The following is a 15251-nucleotide window of genomic DNA, read 5'->3' on the forward strand; positions in this document are numbered from 1 at the left end:
CCAGCAGGAAACACAACATTAAACAAGAAGGAAGACGCCTCTATCAGTCCTTGTAAGGCACCTCGGCAAGGACATTTTTGGGCTTTTCTATCAGAGGATTATTTGGTATTTTTAGTTACGAACTCTCCAGAGCTGCCAATTTCCGATTCAAATTCCTTCCAAAATGTTGAGATTTGCACTTGAGCCCCTTATATATTGCTACCTGTTACTTTTAAACTTGGGTTCCCCACAGCTTGGCCTGGCTTTTCATCATACAATTCACAGAGCTTAGTGCAATATGGCCCCAGGCCCCACCAAAATACAAATAGGCATTTATTCAGTGCAAAGATTTGACCCTTTAATGTACAGTTCGGGAAATAACGCTAAGAGGCACATCTGCCAGGAAACAGGCCCCAGAAAACAGGTAATTACATTGAAGGACCATGACTGAGCCCAGCTAAAGAATCATCGAACCTGCCTTAGTGGCTCCTAACAACAACAACAACAAAAAATTAAGGTGACCTCAGAAGCGTCCTACCCTGCTGCAGACCACAGCGTGGAGCATCCAGCACCCCGTCCCGCTCCTCATGCTCCTCTAGGAAGGGCGCTGCTCTGCGTTGCTGCTCAGAGCCCTCTTCTCTCCTCCCTGGCGCTGCAGGGACTGTGGAACCAGCCTCTGGTTGTTGTTTGAACCCCCGCGTGCTCCCTGTGCAGGGTATTCTGCAGGGCCCAGCAGCAGCGACTGAGCAGGACACAGCGGGAAGGGCTCGACTCCCCTCACTCCCCCTTCTCCACCTCCACCCGTGGCAGAAGAACAAAAAATACCTCAAAAGGCTCCGTGCTTTGGCGCGTACCCCTGAATGCAGACAGGCTTGAGCTTCCCTCTCTCCAAGAGTTTCAAAATTACACTAAAAATTCTCCTAAAATCATGTTTCTTTGTGTCAAAAAATCAGAAAAAGCGTTTCTTTTTACTACCATTCTGCTTTTATGCCCTTTTGGTTCATCTTTTCAGTTCAAGGGCTTGAAATTTATCTTCTAGTTGCTGAATGGGCCTCGAGTTTCTAACACAGTCCTGTGAATTCAGAAGGTGGGACTTCAAGAAAATTCTGTAAATTACATGAGGTTTGGGCAAAGCAGCAGCCCCAGGGCCACTGGTGACAGGAGGATCCAGCTGTGCCAGGTGCCACCCCCGTGTCGGGGCCGTCACCAGCAGATGGAGCTTCAGGGCAGTCAAAGCAGGGACTTCTCCCTCTTCCTGGCACTGCTTGTACTTGGAAGTTTCCCTCAGCACAGGCCAGGAGCAGAAGCCGATTCCCGTAATCACCATCACCTGACCCGGACAAACGTAACCCACCCTGGCACCCCTGCTCTGTGCAAGGAACAAGTACGAAACCCCCTCGGCTCCAGCTGCAAAGATAAAAACAAGGAATTGGATGTTCAAGTGAGTTACACCCCGTGCTGTGCCCTGCTCCCCCAGCTGCTGCCATCCTGCTTAAACCCGAGCAGCCCAGTTTGTTTGAAGCTGCTCTCACTGAGTAAAGTTTGGCTCTGCTTTTATGAAGAGCAGAAATAGCTACAAAAACACCAGGTCTGCCCGAGTCCCTCTCCGGAGCTGCTCCGTTTATAGCACCGCGGCGCTGGGCAGCTCCGGAGGGAATTGGCTGTATCCTACGCTACCAGGAAGGCATTTGGCCTTTCCCACTTCTTTTCACATACGCACACGGATACTGCTCTCTTACAGCACCAGAACCACCCTCATCTAATCCCCAAAGCTCCACTGAAATGTAGAGACGCAAAGAGATATATAAACTGGGGAAGGGCTATGGTTTTCAGGTGCCTAATGATTTCAGATGCCCAAATTAACCCAGAAAGGGCTGTTTTATTTCCATAAAGAGTTTTTAGCAAACTCTGAGTGCGGGTCAGAGCATTCAGGACCTGAAAGGCCACTTGTTTTACCTAGTCTTGCTTTTCTGCCAGCTCCACCTTCCTTCAATTCAGCTCTTACTTCTAACCTTTCAGCTTATCAGTATTGATTTATTTAATACAAAATAGTGAGGTTACCTTAGATCAATTATACCTTTTTTCTGTGTAATTTCCAATGCTTAATACATCTGTTACTGCTCAGCCGCAGGGACAACTTGTCCAGCTGGATTCTAAATTATTTCAACCCTTAATTCAATTGTATTTTTGCCACAGCCCAGCCAATGAGCATAATTCTTTTATGGCTAAGAAGCCTCTTTAGAAATAATCCAATAGCCCATATTAAAATATAGGTCACTGTGAAAACTGCCAAGTGCCTGACTTGTCATAACTTGGAGGACAGGCCCTGAGTCTCTTTGGGCGCTGGTGATTCTTACGCTGCTCCGAGGCTTAATTTTAAAACAATCAGCTCGACAAAAACAATTTACTTATAACTGTCCAGACTGGTCAACGTTAGCTGGGAAGCTCACTTGCTACCCGGTGCGGCGCTTGGCCAAATGCTCCAAGTGAGGGCAAGGGGAAGCTTCCGAGCCCTGAGCGAGTTCACAGCTCTTCTGGAGAGGCTTTGGTTAGTGAAAAGAAGCAATACCCGTCGCAGACTCTTCTTGATGGGACAATATGAAAATAGAGGCAAGATAAATATATAAACTGACAGAAGGCAGAACACATAGAGGAGTTTTTAAACATGGAGAAAAAATATTTTTGGCTCTTCAGCTAATGCCAGTGACTAGATGTGGGACCTTTTCAATGTTTATATTTATAAAAATTCACTTTGTTTTTAAAAGAAAGAATTGACGATAGTCTCTTCCAAAACATGGAACAAGACCAATTTTTTCCCTTTTTTAAAAACAATCTTCTATTAGCTACTCTTTTCTTTCTTTCTCATAGAAATGGAACCACAACATCAAAAGCTTACGGAAACCAGTGGCCCTAGGACCACTGGCAGACCTGGGCTTTTAAACCAGGTTTGACTCTCTTTCCCTCCCGCCACCCCTTCGGAAGCTGATGTGAGCCTGACCTTCTCCTGTGCAGGTCCAGCACCTCGCTCAGCACCTCCTGGACCAGGACAGGCTGCAGGAAGCAGCAGTAGGAAAATGCTCGGCCTTATGGTGGCCTCCGGCTGTAGGTTCAGATATATCCTCAAACGCACAAGACTATGTAAAGACTGGCATTAAATTAGTACAGTAATCAACATGGCGCACAATAAATGGAGCATCAGAAGCTGACGTGAAGGTGCCTGTTTCTACTCAAGAAAGTTATCAGCGCCCATTCTCAGTCTTCTTGGCAGCCCACACAACCAGACAGGTTTTAGGTGCTGCACAAGCAGCGCTATCGGTGCCAGTCTGTCACCGAGAGCAAGGGCAGGTCCGCCCGGCTAGCGAGGCCAGACACTGCTGCTGCTTTCCTGCTCAGGGTTTTTAACGGGAGGAACATACTGTCCAGCATCTTGCCATCAGGAAGGAACTGGCAAAAAGGTCAGATCTGAGGGTCATCCGAAATTCAGAGAGTTTTCATATGCTAAACTTGGAGTCATCTGTCAGCACAGTTCTGGAGGTTGTGCAAGGTCTCCTTTTTAGTGTTTGCAGACAATGGAAATTATGAAGTATCTCACAAAAGCCTTGATTTAGGGAGATAAACACAACCTTCAGTACCACGGTGGTCCCACAGTTCTCACAGGCAATGAGTTCAAAGGTTTTCCATGAATTCCTCCGCAGGCCACAGAAGACCATTACAGGCAACACAAGCTTCTCAAAGAAAGCCAGGTGATCTGCTATCTTATTCTGATAATTGCCTTTTATAAAAACAAGGAAATGCAGGAGATCTAATCTATCTTGACTTCAGAAAAGCAGCTGCTACACTGACACCAGTGATTGTGAGTGTGAACAGAGAAGAGGAGATTAATAGAAGAATTGTTAGGACAGCAGAGGAACTGGTTAGAGAGCATGTAATGCTGCATTGTGCTGTAAGGATAATTACAGGCTTGGAATGAGGTTACTAGGCCTAAGAGATCTGTTATTGGGAATGGTCTTATTAAATATTTGCATTCATTATATGCACATAAAGAGTTTATGTTTGCTAATGAAATTTAGGGATGAAGTTGGGAGGCAGTATCAAATCAGAAAAAAAAAAAGACTCATGGGAAAAAGCATGTTCTAGAATCCTCGGCTAAAGGACAAATATTTAATACAACGAAAAAGCCCACTGGAATCCCAGGGTTATCAGCCATGACGAAGATGGAGTACTACAACTTTGTTACGTGTTTCTAAGACTACATTTGAAATGGAGGTGATCTTTATGTTCCAGAAAGCAGGGGGGACCAGCCTAAGGCTGTCTCGCCATGGCACATCTACCCTGAGTCACACTGCAGGCTCTGGCTCTAGCAGATCCTGGGTTAAAACAGCTCTCATGGCTCTTAAGTAAGCTCATAACTCAACGGTTGCTCCAGACTCTCCCCCTGGACGTAGGCTTCCTTGTGCATGGGGAATGACCCAACTTCTTGCAGAGCTTTTGTAAAGCTTCTTTTCAGCCTGAAGGCACTTTGTAGCATGACACACTGATTGCCAAACTGTAGGGTTAGACCAAGAGGAATGGGTAGAGGAGACAGACTCCTTTAGGGACAGGAGCCACAGCCTACCACCAGTATGGGACAAAACTTCAAAATACAAAGCAGACACTGTATTTGGCATCACACATTGATTTTAGGGATACTACTGAGACAAACTGCCCAACTCATTCAAAACAGCGCAGAACACTGGAGCTGAGCTAACTGTCATTGAAAGGTGTCTGATACAGCCTACAACACAACAGCTTTCACTTGCTAACCTAGAAAGATGGGTCCCCTGCCAGGGCCATGTTCCTATCACCAGCAAACTGTTTTACTATTGATTCAGTAAGAGGGTGGTTGTCAACTTGGTTCCCAGCTCCTACAGCAACTGCCCATTGCCGGAGCTACCTTTATCGAAGCACAACCAAACCTATCTTCATTTGGAGATAGGTGCTTCATCTAAAGGACGTTCGGGCTTTCAGTGCTGCTGAGCCTCGAGGCCAGAGTGAGCTCAGAGTCACCGTGGACAAATCAGGGCTGGAAATTACCAAGCTGGTGTGTAGATCTCTTGTCCTTTTTTAACCTTCTCGTTATACACTGGATTGTAACAAAAAAAAAGAGCGTAATACTCTGGGTCTACAGGGCCAGAGTCCTGCTGTCGCCAGCAACTTCATCACCCACTCTGCTCATAGAGCAGCTCAACCCATTCTAATCACCAGTTTTCAGCTCCCACTGTACTCACTGCTCTGATAGTTTAAGCTCTTTTTCTCCCTTCCTAACTAAATATATCACATCTTTTTGTCCTTTGGTTTTACATTTTCTTCTTCAGCAACCTCAGTCTACCTATAAAGCAACCAAACCCCTCTCAGCTCCTGTTTTAGGGGCTCAGCCACCAAGCTCTTTCACCAAACCCATCAGACCCCGCATGGAGACAAGGCCCTTTCAGAGGCACCCGGGAAGAGCTGGTTCTCACACGAGCGCCGTTTGCTGCGGCTCCCTCCCAGCCATCCCACGAGACAGGGACACCAAACTTGTCCCCCCCAGCACCCCACCATCCTGCCCGGCTCCACAGAGCTTTCTGAACACAATATTCCCTTCCCCGCCTTCAACTCAAACCACTGTCAGGCTTTATTAAGCATAACAGGATCCAGACAGATTCAAGATTAAGCAACTTTTTTTTTTCCAAATCCAATTGAGGACTTTCTTACCTTGAGGGTGCAGCAGATATTACATTAGCCAGATTGCACACACTTTCCATGCAACAGCTCAAGAACTAAAGGCGCATATATATACCTTTATAATATACATATGCACAGTGATTTAATTCTCCTTGGAAATAAGCAGGGACTTCCTAAATCCCTCCCAGCCCAGATACCACAGTCAAACTCAGCTAAGCGAGACCCTCATGGGGAAAAGGATGTCCCCCAACAAGGCCATGTTTTTCCGGGAGCGATGGGCGAGTGGTCCTGTCTCACCAAGGAAGTCTGTGCAGATTATTAAGAGACTAACAGTCACGTGGAGATGGGGAAAGCAGGTTAAAAAGCTCCTTGCTGGCTAAGCTACAGCTCCAGCCACAGAGTTTGCGGTCCCAGCGCAGTGGCACCGCGATGCCCTCACCCACCCCTGCCCTGGCGCCCAGGTGTGGGACAGAGGTGCCCCCAGTGCCACCCGGTGAGTTTCAGCAAGGCTTGAGGCACTGCGGCTGCCCGGGGTGGGAGCTGGACACACACCAGCGCATGGCACTTGCGCTGGCACCACCTATTCGATGCCCATGGTCAACATGAAGGGTGGCACAAGGAGCAAGCGCTTGCGGGTAATGCTGCAGCCGTCAGCACAGATGTGTGAAAAAAGAGGATGTTCAGCACAGGCAAATGCAGAGCACCTATAGGACATCACACAAGAGGTGCACATGAGAACTAGGTGCAAGGTGACCACGGAGATACAGAAAAGGGGCTGTGGGGTGTACTCAGAGCGGATGAGGGCAGGAATCTGCACTCCCCAAGATCATGCGAGCTCTATGTTCTCTGCACACAGCAGCTTGATGCTGCTTAAATATTTTTACCAGATAAGGGCTTTAGGGTGCAAGTTACAGCTGAGAAGCCCCAAAAGCTCGGGATGATGCCTTTTCGTGGCACAGAGAGGTTTTTGCAAAGTCAGGAGAGCCCCACGTTTGCAATAGCTGCCTTACTAGCATCCTTGCATCTGTGGCCGAAAAGCAGGGAGGGGACGATGTGAATCCACAAGCTTTAACTCGCTCTGGAGAGGATCCCTCCTCACCCTCTTTGCTGGAAGGAGAACCTGCCCTTCCCTTCTCCTCCTGACACCCATTAGCTCCACGTACATTAGCTTCAGAACCCACACGCAGACTGTGACTGCGCGCATCAGCAGGGCAATAACTTGTCGCCGGTCCCGGCAGCGCGGCTGGGAAGCGCGGCAGCTCCGTGCGCGCTGCTCGGCGGCGCAGGGCAGAGCGGAGCAGTTCGGCAGCGCGGGGGGCGCGGGTCCCTCCTCCGCCCCAGGCTCTCCCGCAGCAGCCCCTGCCCGGCGCGGCGGCCCGGAGCCCCCGGCGCGGCGGCACCAAACGGTTAAGGGGCCGCCGGCGGCGCAGGGCGCGGGGCTCCCGCCCGGTCGCCCCTCTCCGCCTCCTCGGCGCGACTCTTATTAGGGCCGCGCGGCGGGGGCGCGCGCTGACACCATGAACCAGCAGCCCGAGCGCAAAGTGTCGGTGGTGGCGCCGCTGGCGGGGCAGGCGCCCGCCAGGAAGGACGTGGAGCTGCTGCTCGTGAAGGAGCACAACGGCGTGCAGTACACGAGCAGCAGCGTGCGGCCGCCCGCGCGCCGCGACCGCGACACCTGGGCCAAGAAGATCGACTTCCTGCTCTCCGTCATCGGCTTCGCCGTCGACCTCGCCAACGTGTGGAGGTTCCCCTACCTGTGCTACAAGAATGGAGGGGGTAAGAGCGCCGCGAGCGCGCGGGGCCCGGCCCGGCCCGGCCCGGCCCGGCTGCCGCGGTCCGGACTCGCGGCGGAGAGCGGGGAGGCGGGAGCGGGACGCGCAGCGGGAAAGTCTCCCCGCGCCCCGGGGCAGCTTCTAGGGGGGATCCGGGCTGCTGCGCTACACGGAGCGGGTTGAGGGTTATTCCTCCCCGCCCCAGTAAATAGAAAACTTGCTCAAAACAAACTCTCTACCCCTGCACCTTTGGGCAAGGAGAGCAACAGAAATAATTGCACTCGATAGCTAGAATCAACTCCAAGAGGCTGGCACAGCCTCCGTCAGCCCTAGACTCCCTCAGCCGCTATGCCCCGCGCCACGATGCAGCGGCAGCCCCTTCCCGTGGGGCAGGTGCCCGCAGTGCCGGCGCAGAGAGGACGGAGCCCGCCTGGCCCACGGAGAGCTGCGTACGGACGGTGCGGAGGGCAGGACCGCGAGAGGAAACCGTGTGCCGAGGGCTGCCTACAGCTAGAGAACAACATTGCCTGGTGGTAAAGGCCAATGATTCACACTTGCACCATGAAATGTTTGCTTGCTACGAAATAAAAAGGAACACAGGGCAACAAAAGTCTTTTCAGGTAGCACCGAGTTGCACCAGGACTTAGAACTGAGGAGAAAACTGGAAAGGGCTGGGACTGAAACACTTGGTCTGATTCAGTACCTCCGAAACGCCCGAGAAGTGTCACGATCTTCCCGTTTGCCACCCGCGGAGGCCGACGGAAGTACTAGTGCAGAAAAATAAACTCCCTGGATACCTTGGATCACTTTAATCAGATTCCTAACTCCTTCCCTATGTAATGGGCTGCTAGCTGAGGCAGAGGAGGTACCAGGCTGCAGCCCCCTGGCAGTTCGGTTCTGCTTCTTGTGTTCCCTGCCAAGGCAACTAGAGAAGCCTGCACCTTCCTGAGCATCATTTAAATTAAGCACTTATAAACTACAGCAGAGAGAAAGCCAACTACTTCACAGGCTTCTACACTTTTCAGTAAAGACTTCCCAAGTCTTCCACTCCGTCGCAGTGCAGCCAGGACCCCTGTTAGCAGGGCAGCGGCCCTGTGCTCTGGCCCTGCAGAACAGATGGCAGGTGCCTGCAGCTACTGCAAGCACAAACCCTCCTCTCACACAGCCCCTGCTCCGTCACAGGGGGGACACAGCAGCATGAAGCATCTCAGGACCAATTTTGAACACGTACATAACACCATATTCCTTACTGGCACTGGGAAAGGTTTATTTTTCCCATGAAATCCAGGATATGATAATCCTGAGGCTCAAAAATCTTAAACAGAGGGCTTTTCCAGAGATGTTTTCAGAGAGGTCATAGTTAACAGCCAGATGAAGAGACATCATCTTTGGCTAATATGAGGACAAACTAGTTTTTATAATTGGATTGGTTTTGGTTCAGTGATGTTTAATCATATCTAGATACTGGAGATCAATAGTCTTTTTACAAACCATGGCCACCACCATTTAAGCTGGTAGTATTCCATTGTGGCAGCATTTCCAGGTAGATCTAAGCTGAGGGAAACAGAACTATGAGCAGGGACTGGCGAGCAACTCACCTCTACCTCCTCACAAAAAATTCTCTAGGGTATCTCAAAATTTACACCTGTGGACATATATCTCATTTAGTGGGAACTCTTGTTCTCCAAGTACTTGACAGAGTTCTTGGTTCCTCTCTGTGTCCCTGGCTTGCAGGGTCAAGTGCTCGGTGGACACTTCGGCTACAAGAGCCAAGAAGAACAAGAGGCAACAGGCACCAAGGGCAAGGGGATGCCATTGGCTTTCATTGCCATTGTCCCAGCCCTGTACCCACCGATGCTCTTAAACATCTCGTTTCCACACTGCTCCTGCCTGAGGGAACCGTGCTAGGAATAGGACAAATTTTGCACCCTCACAGGAAGGAGCAGGTTTCATATAACTGCTGGCATGGGTATCCGTATGGGGGGTGTCATAAAAATAGAGGCACTAACAGACAGGGAGCAACATGTGGTTACGTGGTCTTGGTCTCCTTGCTGGGCTGCTGAGCTAGCTCAGGAGACAAAACTGGGCGGGTTTCTGCTGTTAGAGGGGACGTGCTTTGTGTACACTGCTAAGGCTTGCTCTTTGAAAAAGGTTTAAAACCCTCATGGGATTACAGTTTGCCTTTTAATATTGATAAGGAGCTCTAGATAAAGGGAAACGCTAAGCAGATTAAACTTGAGTTGTATTGAATCAGTAGAAGAAAAATGCTTCTTCCTTTCCTCCTCCCCAAGTTTTCCTTTATTCCAAAGCCCTTCCCACCAGTGGCTTGGAGCTAAGGCAGCCTTCAGCAAAGGTAGCCAGATGTGCCCTGCACATCTGTGCATCTTCATCAGAGAGACACCAAACAGGCTGTGAAAAGCAGGTACCTTGCAGCAGGAGCCCTAAGCCATTAAAATACTGTAGCACATCTCTTGTTTCCAGCATGGCTTGTGCCATCTCGGCAAAAATAAATTCCACTTCTCTTCCAAAGTCTACACTCAAGCAGGTTATACCAGGGCTTTTAGATGTTGTATCAGTTCATTTAAGGACCTGTAAACACCTAAAACTAAGACAGAAAATGGCACACCCCCTTATGCTTGAAAAGGGTGATCCAGGTGACTTGAGAACTGCTCCATCCCTGTCCTGGTTAAGATGCCATCAGAAAAACTGACTGCTTTTCCACACTGGTAGTAAGTGATTCTTGATAAAGTGTGGGAACCTGAATACTTGCCCCATTCCCTCATTCAGAGCTGCATTTAGCAGCAGGCAGATGCATTCACACACACACACCTCTTACCAGCCAAATCTTGGAGCTACTTTCTTTGATGAGCTCAGGGAAGCTTCCCAGTTAAGAACCAGCCTTTTGTGTTAGACCCAGGAGTCCATATGTACAGAAGTACCATTTAGCTACGTTAGGAAGTTTTACTTGTCCCAGGTGTCACTGCCAAGGGGTGGTTTTACAAACCCTTTTGAAGGATGTGTAACTTTGGAGACAGCACTGGTGGTGTTAACAAAAAAAAAAAAAAAAAACTATTTGCATTTTAATAAGCTCCCAGGAACAAAAAAGCTAGAGAGTAGAAAGGAGCCAGCAGCATGAAAATGCTGAATGAATAGCCAGAAACATCTGTGTTTTGGGAGTAGCCTGCTGAGAGACCCCAGTGGGACTCCTGCCCAAAGACAGATGGCAGAATGTCACCCCCATGTGAACAACTGGGATTTCTGCAAACTTCTGCTATTAAAAAATCCCCAAATCTTTACTAGAGCTGGGGGGATCGTTGCACACTGGTCTTGTTTTTTCCCCATCTATAACCGCTGTGGATTGCACACGTTCGGCTGCTCTTCTCAACGCAGAGCCAAGCGCTGCTTGCAGCAGATCAAAGGGCTCTCGCGCAGACCATCCCTGCGAGTTTAAAAGAGCAGGGGATGTCACTGGAGAAATCATTAAGTTCAATCGTTTCTCCTGGCTCCACTGTTCTCGCAAGTGCAATATCCTCATAAGAATTCATTTCTATCAAGAGCTTTCCTTATAAGAGGAAAGAAAAAAAATATAAAAGAAAGGAAAAAAAAAGGGCTGTATGAATGTTTTTGAGCAGACAACACCACAGTACTCAAGTCTTTATGACATGTCTAACCTCTTAAGCATTCTGCAGGTCAGGATGGGGCTATAGCAAAGAAAAGAATGAGAAGAGTATTAAAACTGGATTCGCATCATCCACTTAGGGAAGGATTTACCCAGATAGTTTGGAATACATCTAAAATTATACTGCTGCCAAATGCCGTTGAGTAATGCCTGGTATGATTAACTCTCTGTGGGGGAGGACCACAGAACTATTGTAGCTTCTGTACAAGATACTCCTAGTTTTAATGCTCATTTTTATTTAGCTTTCTTGCAGTCATGGGCAAAATTAATATTTCCCACTGAGATTTCTGAAAGAAAGGAAGCTGTAACGATGTAACACTTCTTTTTGAGCCAGACTCTTTGCCAGGTCACTCCTCTTCAGCCTATTCATTAGGACACATGTAATTGTCAGATTAGTCCCTAGAGACTTACTGTATCATAAGAATCAGATTAAGCTTTTCATGAAATCAGAAAAAAAGAGCTGCTGATAAATATTTTAACAGTTTTCTAGCTATGATAATATACACTTTTAGTCTCACCTGAGACATTTCCTTGCATGTTGTTAGACAACAACCTTTCTAAGACAAATTTCTTGCTTCGCAGAGCGGCTCAGCAGCAGTCAGTAGTGCCCAGGCCCTGCCTCATGCCGAGCAGGGACACAGCTCGTCGCCGTTTCAAGGGCTGTCTTTGAGATGCTCTGTGCTGAGTTTTGCTGAGTCTCTGCCAGCAGATTCAGTCCCTCCCTTGACACAGAACAATACAGCCTGGCATGTTGCCCTTTGAAGGCAGCCGACCCTAAGCTTGAGTTTTACCTTTCAAACTCACAATAATGATAATAAATCAACTTTGAAGTAATCTTATGGAAAAGCCAGCACCGAGAGTTTCATTCAGATCTCCCTCAAAGCGTACATGCAATTCCAGTGCTCACTAACCCCTTCCCCTACCAAACCAGGGCCCTCCTGCTGCCCCTGGACAGCTCTGCCAGGACGCCCTGAAGCTTCAGGCTCCAGAGCCTCGGCTGCCATTTGGGACAATGCTCATTTAGGGCCTGGGACAGTCCCTCCTTTCCAGAGTCAGACTCGGAGCCCGCTTAGTTGCTCTCCTCCTGCTCGCGCAGGCCCCATCTCTCCCATCCCTGGACGTGCCGTGGGCTCCAGCAGACACAGGCGCTGTTTTCACCCAGGCTCTCTGGCCCTGCAGCTCACAGAACAGCCCAGAAGAAGGGTCCTGCCCAGGGTTATACAGCGCTGCAGCTCCCAGCAGCAGGGATGCTCCATGAGCAAGAGCTGTGTCTCCTCTCCAAACCCTCCGGCACTTCGACACCTACTTTTGGACTTGGTGAAACAGCGCACGAGTGTTCAGCCCCTAACAGAAACTCTTAGCTAAATACCCTGCCTGAATGAAAGGCATCTGTCCCAGCCCAAGCCTGGAAATCCTTAGGCTGATAATTACGGTATTGAAATCGAGGTTATGTCTTAAGAGGACAACGCTGTGATGGATGCAGGGCAAGCATTTGGAGCAGCTCTCCGGGGTGCTCTAATCAACCACCCAAATCAGCTCTGCGCTACCTTCGTGCTCTGCCTTAGCAGGGTGGTAAACCAAGTTGGCGTGAGCTTGAGGAAACTGCTCTGACAACAGCAAATATGTCCCGTTTGTAGCCCTGCTGAACAGACACCTGGATGCCCAACCCAAAAAAGCAAGGTCTAAAAGCCCCATTTGAAAGCCGTCCCTGTTCATATTAACACCTGTTAAAAGAGAAACAGGAGGTTCGCTGAAGTTTGAGTAGAGATCTCATGTTTTGGATACTTACCCAGGCTGGAAGAACAAGCATCCAAGCATCATCTATTTCTAGCCCATTTTCTCACTAATATCTTTTTTTTTTTGTCTTTATTGAGTTCTACTGCCTTTGTCCTAAGCTCACCAACTCTTTAAACAGTTAAACACTCTAGTATGGTTTCTAATATGGGCTTCCACTGTAAACATCAGGGCATTCAGATATACAGTAATTTATTAGATAATTTGGTTTCTAATTGCTCTCATAGCATTCCAAAATAATAAACTGTGACCCAGTACATTCTATACTTAGAGACAGATTTATTTTAAAACATTTCAATTCAAGTATCAGCAGACAAGTTTAAAAGGAATCTTTCTGTAATCCAGCTCTGCATCTGTTAACACTGCCTCGCTCCTAGTATTTTCCATCAGCTCTGTATTGATCAGATTCTTTTACACAGAGCATTAAAAAACATGACAAGAGTTGATTAATTTGCCACTAACTCTTGACCTCTTGAGCTGGAATGTGACAACAAGAAGTGTTTATTACCAAAGCTGAAATAAGTTCTATCTGGGAGCACCCCCTGCTTGCCCATCCAGCTTCAGTGACAGTTCAGCAGGGATTTCAGGATTCTCACCATGATCACCAGCCTTCAGCTCCCTTCCTCAGGCATCTGGAGACACAGAACCCCTGGTTAACAGCCTGTTAGCCGTATCCTGACAACCTGTAATTCCCTCCTCCAAGTACAACTTCTTGAACTTCCCCTTTCTGTCTGCCTGCCTCGGAGTTGCAGCACATAAGACGAGTATTTCTTTACACTTTTTTTCATCCAAAAGATGTTACCAAGTTACAGCACGCAGAGTCCCAATGGCTACACAGGTTGTACCAACTACACCCGTAGAAACAAGCTGTTACCACAGGCCTGTCCCACATACCACAGAAAATCAGCTGAGACTTCCCACAGCGTATATTTTTTGCTGGCTAAGTATAATCTATTCCATCCCTTCTGACACGCATGTACTAAGTAGCACTCCTCACTACTCAGCTTCTGTTTCTCCTTCCTTTCTGTCCCCTGTATTTAACATCTCTTGCCATGGCTGCTTTGAAGCACACAAGGGTGACAACGCAGGGCTTCCCTTGGATACGTGCATCTCGGGCCAGTGTGATCCTGACGCCCGACCACGGCTCGTGAAAGGCTCCGCGGAGGGGAGGCCTCCCTGACGCGCTGCTCGCGCAGCCCAGCACACCAGAACTTGGCTCAGGCCGCAAGGTGGAGCAGCAGGTCCTTACAGCCTGCTCATCAGTGCCAAGGCCACGTCTGCATCTGTAGGGACAGCGATAGGGCACCCAGGACGGCGGCTCATGGCCTGCACACACAGAGCTACCCGGCAGCAGCCGCGATGGCTCCCAGGCAGCCGCCTCTTCCCCTTCATGTTCATCTCCTGTACTGATACACGCCAGGAAGGGCGGCTTCCAGCGGGGCCTCATTCACAGCAAGGCGGTGGCGTCTCGGTGTTCGCACAGTGACAGTGAGGAAACAACGCACAGGTAACGATGTTACCTGCGATCCCCCTCCTCTGAGGGAGTGCGGCAGTAAAACGGAGATCATCAAGGGCCTGGAGTAGGAGCCACCTGAAAACATTACATGAGTCTTCCTCAGGACACAGGGCTATCAGGCCAGTGATGTCCTATGAGCCTCATGCTAGGAAAGGCGCAAACCTCCTGTGCTCCCACTGAAGAGTGACTAGCGATGGGATTGAAGCAGAAATAACTGCGTAGGGGCATCTTATTTATAGGCTTCCTCACAGAACAGAGGAAGAGCTTGTGCTCTGGATGCTCTTCTCTCCAGGGAGAAACGCAGATGTGTCAGTGAGATCATGAGGCAGGTGCTGGCGAGAACAGAGACCCTCCAGGATTTTGTCTTGGGGAAGAGTTCGGTCATTTTTTCCTTTTCTGCAGTTTGTTTCTCATTTGTGTACAACTCTACAGCTTTAGTTAAAATCAATAAATACGTAAACCACAAGGGAGAAAACCTGACCCAGCTGAAGTCAATGGTGGTTTTTTCCATTGACGTCACCAGAGCCAGAATTTCAACCCAAATAACAGACTCTCTTAAGGACTCTTAAATAGACAGAATATCCAGACTCAGAGTTATGTGAGAAGAGAAACAGAGGAGCTAAAGTGACTGTGCTCATGGAGAGGACTTCCACCGACGGATACCCAGCCCTCGCACAGCACAATAGCTCAGGACTTTATCTGATCAACAGAACACCAGGCTCTCATAGATGAGAGCCGTTACATAACTTGTATTTACTCTGGGAAAGTTAAACTATGAGCTGGACACTCTCTTACATAGGGCTCAAGC

At 48.9% G+C, this 15251-nt stretch overlaps 1 protein-coding gene across 1 annotated transcript in view; it reads left to right on the plus strand.

Moving 5' to 3' along the window:
• The first annotated feature begins 7199 nt into the window (after window positions 1–7199).
• Window positions 7200–15251, plus strand: part of SLC6A2 (solute carrier family 6 member 2) — a 45234-nt gene continuing 37182 nt past the window's right edge. Inside the window, exon 1 of the mRNA XM_088530900.1 lies at window positions 7200–7458. Coding sequence (XP_088387026.1) covers window positions 7200–7458 — 259 coding nt within the window. The remainder of the gene's footprint in view (window positions 7459–15251) is intronic.

The sequence above is a fragment of the Tinamus guttatus genome, unplaced genomic scaffold (assembly GCF_059628265.1).
Source record: "Tinamus guttatus ecotype Peru unplaced genomic scaffold, ASM5962826v1 Tinamus_guttatus_pri_ptg000389l, whole genome shotgun sequence".
Taxonomy (NCBI): domain Eukaryota; kingdom Metazoa; phylum Chordata; class Aves; order Tinamiformes; family Tinamidae; genus Tinamus; species Tinamus guttatus.